The 12804-nt window shown below is 35.9% G+C and overlaps 2 protein-coding genes across 3 annotated transcripts; both read left to right on the top strand.

The window, feature by feature from the left end:
* The first annotated feature begins 290 nt into the window (after positions 1-290).
* Positions 291-908, top strand: LOC110882710. The gene has a single exon (XM_022130661.1). It carries the CDS (start codon positions 291-293, stop codon positions 906-908), a length of 618 nt encoding a protein of 205 aa, XP_021986353.1.
* Positions 909-3433: 2525 nt separating this feature from the next.
* LOC110885816 (short-chain dehydrogenase TIC 32, chloroplastic) lies at positions 3434-9263 on the top strand. Of its 2 annotated transcripts, none has more exons than XM_022133534.2 (8): positions 3434-3754; positions 6220-6451; positions 7311-7390; positions 7477-7630; positions 7711-7789; positions 7906-8002; positions 8111-8157; positions 8943-9263. In XM_022133534.2, the coding sequence occupies exons 1-8, from the start codon at positions 3649-3651 to the stop codon at positions 8988-8990; spliced, it is 843 nt and encodes a 280-aa protein (XP_021989226.1). In that variant the 5' UTR covers positions 3434-3648; the 3' UTR covers positions 8991-9263. The 2 variants fall into 2 exon arrangements, with proteins under 2 accessions (XP_021989226.1, XP_021989225.1); XM_022133533.2 differs by having other exon boundaries at positions 3439-3754; positions 8966-9263.
* The last annotated feature ends 3541 nt before the right edge of the window (positions 9264-12804 follow it).

The raw sequence follows: 12804 nt of genomic DNA, 5'->3' as shown, positions 1-12804 counted from the left end.
AAAATATTGGTTTGTAATTCGGAAAAAAACTTAACTCCGTTAAGCTATTTTAACGGCAGACTATTTTATAAAATAATAGACGAGGTCAGATTATTATTGACTAATAACTAACTTAAAATTATTATCGAACAATTTCAGAAAGATAAGATTATTATTTTCCAATTTGCCTTTCTTATGTACATGCCAATAACATTAGAAAGACATATATTTCAATCTCTTACGTGTCAAACTATATACCCACCCCATATTATCCCAAACAAACCACCCATTCCCAACATCCACCACCAACCATGTCCGGCGGCGTACCACCACCACCATCCTCCACCCTCCTCTCCTTCCAACACCTCACCTCCGCCGCGATCGCCATCACCCTCGCCATCTCCGGCATGGTACCCATCCAACACCTCGCCTTCATACCCCTCTCCTTCTTCTACACTCTCTTCCTCTCCAAAACCGCTTACCCCACCCTCTCCACCACCCTACCACCACCCATCTTCGCCGCCCACCTCCGCCTCCTCACCGCCTACGTCTCCGTGGGCGCCGTCGTGGGCCTTGTTCTCCCCGTGGCCTACATCGTTCACGGGGTGTTAAACGATGATACAGAGGGTGTGAAACCGGCTGCTCCTCATTTGTTTTTGTTGGCTTGTCAGGTGGTGATGGAGGGTGTGACGTTTGCCGGTGGGTTTTCGTTGCCGGTTCGGGTGTTTGTGCCGGTGGCGTATAATGCGGTGAGGATGTATGCAGTTTTTGATTGGGTGAAGAGTGAAGTGGTGAAGGGGGGTGGTAGATGGTTGAGTTTGGCGAATTTGGTGTTTTGGGGGTTTAATCTTTTTGGGTTTTTGTTGCCGGTTTACATGCCCAAAGCTTTTAAGAAGTACTATGATGATGTTAAGGATAAAGATACATAGATTCATGGTTGTGTGTTCTTGATTGTACTTTCTTGTGTTCATAATTTTATATATGGAGTATATTAAGATCAAACCTATGGCTATAATTTTTGTAATTGGTATTTATATATATATTTTTTAACCCATCAATTTCTCTTATAAAATGTTCTTTTTTGTTAAAAAAATGGCCATGTGGTTGGACTTAGGTTAATTCAGTTCAGTTAATTCGGTTCGGTTATGAAAATGTTCTTACCGGTTTGATTAATTAGGTTATGGACATCAGTTAGTTCAGTTCGGTTATGGAAAATGTTCTTACCGGTTCGATTAATTAGGTTATGGACATTGTTGTTGCCGGTTTGGTTATTGGAGATTGTGGGGATTAGGATCAAATACAAAGGATCCTAATTGTAAGAAGGATTTATAGAGTGACAAGTGTACAATAACCTAAAAAAACCCACTACACAAAAAAACCTCACTACAAAAAAAAAAAAAAAAACCTTAAACATCCACCACCACCAAAAACCTAACCCCCCCCCCCCCACCCACATCAACCACCCCAATTTTTTTTTTTTTTATTTTTGCCGAGGGGGTGGGGGTTTAGGTTTTTGGGTGGGGGTGAGTGTTTAGTTTTTTTTTTAGATTTTTTAAAGGTTTTTGGGGTGGGGGTGGGGGGGGAGGGGTTAGGTTTTTTGGGGTTTTTTTTTGGTGAGGTATAGTTTTTTTTTTGCCGGGAGGGGGGGGGGGTGGGGTGGGTGTTTAGGTTTTTGGTGGTGATGTAGTGGGTTTAGTTTTAGCTTATTGGACACTTATCACTCTATAAATCCTTCTTACACTTCTTACAATTAGAAGTCTTTGTAGAATAACTTGACCCGAGATTGTGGTTCGACTAATTTTATTAACCACCATTTGTTTTTTTAAAGGCGATGGTGAAATTTTATTAGCATCAATGTCTAGCAGGTAGTTAGACAAAAATGTATAGTAGTACAACCGACAAAATCCTCCTACATGAGGAAGGATTTATCGGTTAGAGTTAATTATGTGTTTTGTTTTGTACTTGTGGTTTGTCAAAAATCACTATTTTAGTTCATTAGTTTTAAAAATTGTCATTACAGTCCATGTGATTTCACTATTTTAGTGGTCGGCCAGGTGACGAGTGGGTGGTCGTGGGACTGTGGTGTTGTGATGTTGAGTGTGGTGGTTTAAGTAGTGCAGATGGATGCTGGTTGTTGCATCAGTGGTGGTTTAAGTGGTGCAGATGGATGCTGGTTCACGGTGGCAGGAGGTGTGAAGGTGGTCGAAGATGGTGTTTACCGGTGGTGGTGAACTTGGAGTTGCGAAGGTGGTCGGGGATGGTTTTTCAGGGAATTTGTGGTTTTATGAGTTGAGAGAGAAGCAGATCATTGATGAGGGATGAGGGTCGGATTGAGTGAGGTTAAAGTTTATATTTTTTATTATAAAAATTGTTTTTTTTTCTAGTTTTTTAATAGAGAGATATTTTTAGGCATTTCATTAAAAACTTAATGGTAAAATGGACGGTGTTAAGGCTGGAGGGTGTGGTATTTATCACGCCACCTCATCGTCATGTCACATAAGCCCATTCCTTTAACTTTCATGGTGTGGTTTAAAGCCTCTGTTTTAACTATGGCGCCCCCATCAACTTCGAAAAATCTCAAATGTCCTCGTTAACGTGCTGGCGGAAGGGCCATGGCGCCCCCCTTTAACCGCGGCGGTGTGGACGATGGCGCCCTGGGGCGCTATGGAGGGTGATGTGGCGGCCATGGCGCCCCCATACCCACCGGCCTAAGTGAGTGAAATAGTGATTTTTAACAAACCATATGGACGAAAGTGAAACCACAAGGACTGAAATAACAATTTTTAAACTAATGGACTGAAATAGTGATTTTTGACAAACTATAGGGATGAAAATGTAATTAACTATAATAATTAAAATTAAAAATGCACCATCTTGCTAGATCAATATCAAATTTACCCTATAATTTCTCTAAAAACAAATCCATTTTCTCTCTTATTTCAATTAAATAATATTTTTTTATACCTTTATTATTACCTTTTATATCTTCTCGGCTCACAACCACTTACAAAATATATTAAAAAATTACAGAGGTGAACTTTTTCTCAAAGAGTAAACTTCCGTTTTGCTCCCTGTGGTTTAGTCACTTTAATGGTTTTGCCCCAATCATTTAAAAATAACCATTTTGCTCCCTGATCTATGAAGTCCTTCATGATTTTACTCCCTGCCCTAAACGTCATCCATTTTAAACGTTAAAGTCCGCCACGTGCAAAACACCGGATGAGCAATTATGTCTTTTCCTAACCCATATTAATGAATTACCTTTTAAAACCCTAACGTTTAAAATGGATGACGTTTAGGGGCGGAGAGTAAAATCATGAAGAGCTTCATAGATCAAGGAGTAAAATGACTATTTTAAAAGGTTTAGGGTAAAATCATTAAAGTGGCCAAACCACATAAACCAAAACAGAAATTTATTCTTCTCAAATATACTAACATTTTCTCTCTTGCACTCACGGTGATTTTTATTTTTTTAATTCATGTGGAGGTTACAAGTCACGCCATTGGTGTGCAAACGGTTATATGGCGTTGGTGGACGATGCGTGTGGAATGTGATAAGGTAGCGAAAACTCCATTAACCTACCTACCTGCTCAAATCACACTCACAATCGCTCTACTTTCTCCAGCATCAAAAGCTACCAAATCCCTTCACATTTCGATACCAAAAATATGTGGCTGTTTGGAAGACCAGGACCTTCTGGATTCTCACAATATTCAACCGCCGAGCAGGTTACCCATGGAATTGACGCATCTGGACTCACCGCCATTGTTACAGGTCTTCTTCTTCTGTTTTTTTTTTTTTTTTGAACATTTTGTTACTATTTATTATGTATGGCCGCCAATATGATGGATGCTATTTGTGTTGTACGGTTTAAGGTATTAAAATAGGCCCATTCTATACACACCCCCTCCTTCCTGATTACACCCCCTTGTGAGAGGAAAACTGTCGGTCCCACGCAGGCCCCACCTGTAAGTATGTGAGAGGAGGGGGTGAAAAAAGTAAATAGGGGGTGTAGAAAGTAGCACCCTTAAAATAAAACCCTATGGATTGGATGTGATGGTTCTAGGTCACACACACTTGACCTTTTTCAACGCAAAAAAAAGCAAGTTTCTTTCATTTTTTCAACTAATAATAATGCAGATTAGATTACATGATCTGCCTTTATATACCACTACAATTGTAAATTGATGAATTACTATACTATATTCAGTCAGCCACATAAAAGTTTATTGAACTAATAATAATGCAAATGAATACAGTACAGACTACAGATACAACAAATTTGGATATTGACACGATTGTAAATTGAGGAATTAATTTCATATGATCCGAGGAACTACAAGTCTAGATATGGTTTTTGTAACGTCTGTAAGAAATTCATGTAATTTCTTGACCCTTAACAAATTCAAAAGGGGTTGCGGCGCATTTTGTTGCCTTTACCACCTGCCGTTTGTTTGTAATTGTTTACCTTTTCTTGCCGTTTGTTTGTAATTTGTTGTTTTAGCATTTTATAATATATAAAGGACTCGTTAATTTACTCTAAAGAGTAAATTGCCAAAATAGTCCCTGAGGTTTGGTTATGTTTGCCAGTTTCATCCAAAACAACTTTTTCATTGTACCATATTGTCTTTCACTTTTGGATTTTTGTCATTTTCGTCCAAACGGTGAACTGTTTTGCCAAAATCGTCCCTAAGGTTTGAGATTTTTTGCCATTTTCATCCAAATATTTGACAGAAAAAATAACCCAAATTTGACGTTTGGATGAAAATGGCAAAAAATCCCAAAAGTGAAGGACTATATGGTACAAAAAAGTTGTTTTGTATGAAACTGACAAACACACCCAAACCTCAGGGACGATTTTGGAAGTTTACTCTAAGAAAATTGGAAAAATTTCAATTGATTGCAAGTCTAAAAGTAACATTTCACTGAAAGGTGCAGAAAAAAAAAAAAAACAAAAACACTCTAGTAGACAAGTTGTTGGTTGGGATTAAGATAATATATTGTAGGATGTATGTAGTTAGATGGTGCTTTAAATTAAAAATACAAAGGATTTCAATACATCAATTATTGGAACTGGTATCGATTATATAATATCTTTTGGAGCTAAAAACCGGAACTTACTGTCATTTGTTTTGGATAATAGCCGGTGCCCGCCAAAAAAAACAATAATAAAGAAAAGAGAATACAAACCAAGCCAGCCCTCTCCTAGACTCTAAAACAAACCATGAACCCATGGTAGTGCTGTTCAAAGGCTCAAGGCGCACTCAAGGTGTGAAGGGTGAGCTTGTCTTTAGGCACAAGTCGCTTAAAAAGCGTGCACCCCAGACTAGCAAGGCGCATGCGTATTTCAGGCTGTTTTAAAACTGTTTTAGACACGTTTTAGGCTGGTTTACACTAGTTTAGATTGTTTCAGACTAGTTTAGGCTGTGGTTCAGACAGTTTTTTCTGTTGCAGATTTTGGCCTGTTTTTATCAGTTCTTTTTACGCCTTTCTGCGCGCAAGGTGGTTTTTCTGCGCTGGGATGCACTTGGGCATGCGGCTTTGGCATCTTTGACTACTACATGGCCGGCCCAAGACCAAGTATTTTGAGGCTTGGGCTTTAGGCCTCTAAATCAATAGGGCCTCCATCTTTAAAAAAAAATTATATATGATATTTGGGCTGTGCTGAACTTATCTTTACACATACAAAAAATAAAAAAATACAAAAAAAAAATAACTTCGCCATCAATAAACCATTTAGTTTATTTTGCCGGTATCAAGCCCGAGTGAAGGAGGGTTTTTCTCAAATAGTGTTTTTTTTTGGAAAAAGGCCTTGAGTTTTTAATTTGCTTTAGGCCACCAAAATGGTTGAGCCGGCCCTGGACTACTATGCGTGAATCGGATAAAGATTCATATACTTATAAACACTTATTCGAAAATCGTTTACAGATAAAGTAGCTCACAGTTGAGTCTTTTCATCCCATTTATCATCAAGTATATAATCCTCCTCATTGAAGTCTTCATGTAGCAAAGTAATTGAATTAGAGACTTGAACAAGAGCTTTACCTCGAACTGATGACACTCATACCGGAACCTCTAAAGTAGCCTCCATTGGTCTATAATCAAAACTGGACTTCTTCCACACTAGAAACCCCTTATCAGCATGTTTTTCTTTTTGATGTACATGGATACGTTAATGTTATATACTTTTTTTTCTCTTTTCAACATGTTTTAGTCACATCTCTATTTTGCAAACACAGGAGGATCAAGTGGCGTTGGTCGTGAGACAGCACGAGTCTTAGCCCTGCGTGGGGCTCATGTGGTGATGGGTGTAAGGAATATGGCTGCTGGCAAACAGGTTCAAGAAGCAATAGTCAAAGAAATTCCAACAGCCAAAGTCGATGCATTCGAGCTAGATCTTAATTCCATGGCATCAGTTAGGAAATTCGCCTCCGATTTTAACTCAAGTGGACACTCGTTAAACTTGTTAATGTAAGAAAACATAACAATGATATAATTCCCCTTTAATCGCCATTCAAAATAGGATTAATTTCATATATACCCTTACGAACTTGAATAATTTTATATATAACCAACCAAAACTAAAAATATCATATATGCCCCTATAAAATAGTTAGAATATCAAATATACCCAATTTATTAAAAACATTCTAATAAATAATCATTTTACCCTTATTTTTTAACTTTATGTTTTCATATATGCTCATCTTTTAACTTCATATTTTTATATAACACATTTTAAGCTTAAATTTATTTTTACCCATTTTTATTTTTTCCCATAAACAATAGTATTCTCCATATATATTATTTAAGCTAAATAAATTAAGCTAGAAAATGAGTAAACATAATGTTTGAAGTTAAAGAGATTTCAAAGTTTTTTGAAAAATAAGGTTAAAATTGTCATTTATTAAAACGTTTTTAATGAATTGGGTATATATGATATTTCAAGTACTTTGTAAGAGTATATATGATATTTATAATTTTGCATGGGTACATATGATAGTTTGCAAGTTTTTAGGGGTATATATGAAATTGCCCCTTCAAAATAGTACATTAACATAGTACATTTCGTTAATGGTCATCATCATACTCAGTAAATCCCACCAATAGCAAAGCAAATGTAGGGTCTGAGGAGGGTAAGATGTAGACAGCCTTACCTCTACTCCATAGGAATAGAGAGACTGCTTCCAGTGAGACCCCCGGCTCGATATTAGTTTTGCATCAAGCCTCGGACATAAGGCACATAACACTAAGCAATCAGTACAAAGACCGATTAGTGCATGTACCCTTTTGTCTTTTAGCTATTTCGTTAATGGTGGTTTTGTCAAAGAAATAATGCAGGTATAATGATGACTCCATTTATGCTATCTAAAGATAACATAGAACTACAGTTTGCCACCAATCATCTCGGTATGTTAATCCGCGTTTTCTTTCGATAATTTTTTTTTGTGCATTCCGTTAAGGTGACGTAATTGCTATAACCATGGTGTTTGCAGGCCACTTTCTTCTGACCCATCTGTTGCTCGACAATATGAAGAAAACAGCCCGTAAAAGTAAGAAAGAGGGAAGGATTGTGAATGTATCATCAGAAGCTCATAGGATTACTTATCCTGAAGGAATTCGTTTCGACAAAATTAACGATGAAAAGCAGTAAGTCTTAAAGAAAGAACTCCACTCTAAGATTTTATTTACCGATATGTAAATAAATTTGATTAGGTGATATTGTACAGGTATAGTAAATATCAAGCGTATGGTCAATCAAAGCTAGCCAACATTCTGCATGCTAATGAGCTTACAAGACAGCTAAAGGTATAAGTTTAAATTACATAAATTAACTTCAGAATTTCAAAACATTTTTGATAGTCGTGTCGAAGTTTAGAGTGAAACTCTATAATTACAAATAAAAACATGTCGGTGTTGAACAGGAAGAGGGGATAGAAATAACTGCAAATTCTCTTCATCCCGGAGTAGTCTCAACAAACTTGTTCCGCCACATATTTACTCCGCCGAGCTTTGCTGAAGGTCATGTTTCTTGAATATTTGCCAGAAAAGAAAACCAAATTATTTAAGCTTACGTTACCTTAGAAATCTTGCTTATATATGCATCGTTACTGCTATGTTAAAATGCAGGTTTTGTTAGCAAGCTCAGCAACCTTCTGTTGAAAAATGTTCAGCAGGTTAGTGTTTACCGCGTTTTATGTATTTAGAGGTGACAAAAATGGGAGGGTCGGTACAAGGTTTGTGTCATAACAGGTAATATTTAATACTGGTAGAAAATGGGCCGGGTTGACCCACAAACATTTGTCTCGTTTTTTGTGAATTTAATAATAATTTATTAATGTACTAATTATGATATAAGTAGGAAAATTTTGTTATTAAAATACTAAACTGATCTTTTTCAACCTGTATGACCCATATGACACATTACATTTCAACCAAGCTGTTAAAGTTTATCTATTTAACACAATCGGAATCAGCCCGTTTCCTTTGCTTGAAAATAGAGTAAAATGCCATTTTCGTCCCTGAGATTTGGCTAGTTTTGCGACTTTTGTCCAAAGGTTTGTTCCTCCGGATCTGGATCCAAAAGGTTTGAAATCTTGCCGTTTTAATCCGGCTCTTTAACTCCGTCCATTTTTCTCCGTTAAGTTAGGGATATTTGTGTCTTTTTTTTTTGTAACTTGAAAAGCAATTGGGTATTTTTCACATTATGTAAAAAGACCGAATATCCCTGAAAAAGACCGAATTGCCCTTTAAGTTAACAAAAAAGACGGAAGTACCCCTAACTTAACGTAGAAAAATGGAGTTAACGAGCCAGATGGAAATGACAAGATTTTAAACCTTTTGGATCCAGATGCGGAAAAACAAACCTTTGGACGAAAGTCGCAAAGTTGCCAAACCTCATTGACGAAAATGGCATTTTACTCTTGAAAATATAAAGGCGAATGCTTTCATGTTTTTGAAGTTCAATTTGGTGTGTGGCATTAGGGGGCCGCGACAACATGCTATGTAGCATTGCACCAACAAGTGAAAGGAGTAAGTGGGGAATATTTTTCAGATAGCAACTTGGCAAAAACAACCGATGTGGCTAAAGATATGGATTTGGCCAAGAGATTATGGGAATATAGCATCAATCTAATAAAGTAAACATCAAAACTTTGCCCCAATAGATTTTAAGATAAATGCATAAATGACCATTTGGCTTGGCTTCCATCATTCCATGCAAGGTTTTCTATTACTAAGAAATGACCATATTAATTTCATGCCAAAATGGCACCTTTCAGAAGTTATAGCCTTTCATGGATACTTTTAGTATCTCTTTTCTATAACAAAGTTTAGATTTTTTTTGAACGCAAATTTGGATCACTGACGGACCATTGGAGTATCATCATGCCACGAGCGGAACAACCCTCAATATACCACTAGGGTATAATGCCATGGGCAACAAACCTGTTTAGTTAATATCAATAACTTTGACTCGGATTAACGTAAAACTTTAGACTAATCTAATATGGAAGATTAAACGTAACTTTTGTCATGATCTCCATTGCACTGTTATGAAAATCTAGGTTATTCATGTAAATGTTATAAAGAGTGCCAAGACAAAGAACAAAGTAATTATATAAACTAGGATTTCCCTGTCGCGTGGAATGCGCATGTGTACCAATACCAAACGATAAAAACGAGTATAAAGCTGCAAAATATAAATGTGGAAAACAACCAAAAAGGAAATAAAATGTAACAAATAGAAGAAAAATGGTGTTGCGACCCGACACGCGGTAGATTACCAACCTGCAATAGCAACTACCACGGCCACTCGCGGTTGTGGCCGGCAAGATACACTGACAGTTGTGTTTTAATATTATAAGTGACCGATTTTTAATAAAAGGTAATGGCAACATGTTTAGCTTTTGTAAAAAAAAATTAATAAATTTTTCGGTAGGTACCAAACAGGTCCATTTAAAAAAAAATTACTATCATGTACTTGGTTTTCGTAAAATAAAAAAAACTCATCAACAAAAGTTATATGAGGAAATAAGAACTATTGGTTTAAAGAATTGTATTATTTATAGTGTAACGGTTAATTTTAAACTTGAAATAAAATGACTGTAGCCGCTACAATGTTTTCATGATGTATTTTAAATTTAAGTAATGGTTATTGGATTTTAGTAATCCGAAGTTTACCCGTTGGCCACTAATAATCCCAACTTCAAAAATTCCCTATAATAATCCCAACTTGTAAGATTTTGGCCCCCAATGATCCTTTGCTAACTGGGTTAGTTTTTGATGACGTGGATGCTGACATGGACGTTAATGTGTAAAAAAAATAAGCTGGTCCATTATCTGGATGATGATGTGGATATTGATATGAAAAAAATATATTTTTTAAATTTTATATATACATACACAGACACTCACCATCTTCACCGTCACCACTCCACTACCTCACTACCACCACAACCACCCAACTCCCACCGCACAACCACCATCTTCAACCCCCTCCGACCACCCAGCTCCCACCACACAACCACCATATTCAATCCCCTCTGACCACCACCTACCATCCATTCCCATAATCCTTCAATCTCCAATGAAATCAGAACCTCTGCAACAACAACAATGGAATTAACCCTATTTCCGCTCCACCACATCGACATCCGCTCCACCATATCGACCTCTGCTTCAACAACAACAATGGAATTAACCGTATTCCCACGATTCTGGATCCTTCATCGGTGACAGTTAGGTCAAGTTTGAGAATCGCCGATACGGGGGTGGTTGTCAGTCAGGTGACGAAGGTGGGGATGAATCTGAGATGGCGATGGTAGGTGGTGGCGTAAATGGCAATGGTGGTGGGTGGAGATGACGGCGGTGTTGGTGGAGATGGAAGTGGTGGTTGAGGAAGTGGAGGTGGTGATGGTGGTGGGTGGAGGTGGTCAAAGGTGATGGTGGTGGGTGATGGTGGTAGATGATGGTGGTGGCTGGAGGAGATGGTGGTGGCAGTGGAGGAGGAGGAGGAAGTGGAGGTGGTGATGGCGCCACATAAGCTGCCAAGTCAACAAATAACAAAGTTGTGTTCACGTCATCAGCCACGTAAGCAAAAAAACTATCTGGGTTATAGCAAAAGATCATTGGGGGCCAAAATCTTACAAGTTGGGATTGTTATAGGGAATTTTTGAAGTTGGGATTATTAGTGGCTAACAGGTGAAACTTCGGATTATTAAAATCCAATAACCCTTTTTTTAAAGATATAACATTTTTAATTTTTATTATTCAAAATTACATTTATGCAACTCGTGTAATACACGGGGTTTTTAAAAAAATATAACTTTTTTTATTATGTAGTATATAAAATTAGATTTATTCAATCCATATAATATATAGGGTTTATAAAGATATAACTTTTTATTGTTTGGTATATAAAATTACATGTGCTCAACCCGTATAACACATGAGGTTCTTAAAAATGTAACTTTTTTCATTATTTAATATATAAGATTAAACTTACTCAACCCCTACAATACACGAGGTTCTTAAAGATATAATTTTTTTTATTATTTAATATATAAAGTTACATTTATTCCTAGATAATAAACGAGATTTTTAAATATACTAGGTTAGAACCCCGTGTATTACACGGGTTGAATAAATGTAATTTTATATACTAAATTAAAACAGTTATTTTTTAAAAATCTCATTTATTACACGGGTTGAACAAATGTAATTTTATATATTAAATAATAAAAAAAATTATATCTATAACAACGTCATGTATTGTACTGAATAAATGTAATTTTATACACCAAATAATAAAAACTCGTGTATTGTACGGGTTTAATAAATCTAATTATATATACTAAATAATAAAAAAAGTTATATATTTTTAAAAACACTGTGTATTACACGGGTTAAATAAATGTAATTTTGTAACCTTACTGAGTTTTTTTTTCTGATCATTTTGAACATGAGCAAATAGAACGATAACATCTTAATAAAAAAAATAACTAATTACAAATGTGAAACCCAATAATTTTACTTTTGTCCTATGTGAAACTAAATTTAAAAATTATTCGACATAATCATGGCCCAACCGATTGACCGTGTTACGAATGTTTCGTTCAGGAAAAACTTCATTAAAAAAAATCAAGAACATAAGTTGGGTTATAGAAACCAAGATATTTGTTTTATCTCTAACTTTTATAATAATAATAATAATAATAATAATAATAAATAATGCAATATGAAAATAAGAGATAGAATAATCGATATTTTTCTCATAAAATAAGAGATAAGGGTAAACTAAATAAAAAAGTGTCAATTTGGTAAATAATAATATTAAATATGAAAAGGTAGGAAATTACAAATGTAGACATCTTCAATGAATGACACGTGTCCAAAATCAGGTTTCTTTTATTATATAGTATAGAAGATATTGTTTTATTATTTGGTATATAAAATTACATTTATTTAACCCGTGTAATAAACGAGATTTTTAAAGATATATCTTTTATTATTTGATAGATAAAATTACATTTATTCAACCTGTATAATATACAAGGTTCTAATCTAGTTAAACATATGATAAAAGGATAGGTCTAGGAACATCAAATATGCTTGTTTTTTAGGAAGATTAATTTCAACAGCAATTTCCTTTTTAAAAGCGATTCCAACTTTGTCATCCATGTCGAGATTTGATTAATCCACCTCATTTGGAAGAAACCAATTGAAGGGGTATGGTCCCAGATCTTGCGTCAGTATCGACCGCGAGTGACCATTACCCTTATCAAAACCCCCATCAGTTAACAACCTACTTCTGCCCATGCGAG

This window comes from Helianthus annuus, chromosome 13 (genome assembly GCF_002127325.2).
Source record: "Helianthus annuus cultivar XRQ/B chromosome 13, HanXRQr2.0-SUNRISE, whole genome shotgun sequence".
Taxonomy (NCBI): domain Eukaryota; kingdom Viridiplantae; phylum Streptophyta; class Magnoliopsida; order Asterales; family Asteraceae; genus Helianthus; species Helianthus annuus.
The sequence above is the reverse complement of the archived record's forward strand: the minus strand, read 5'-3'. Positions and strand labels throughout refer to the sequence as shown.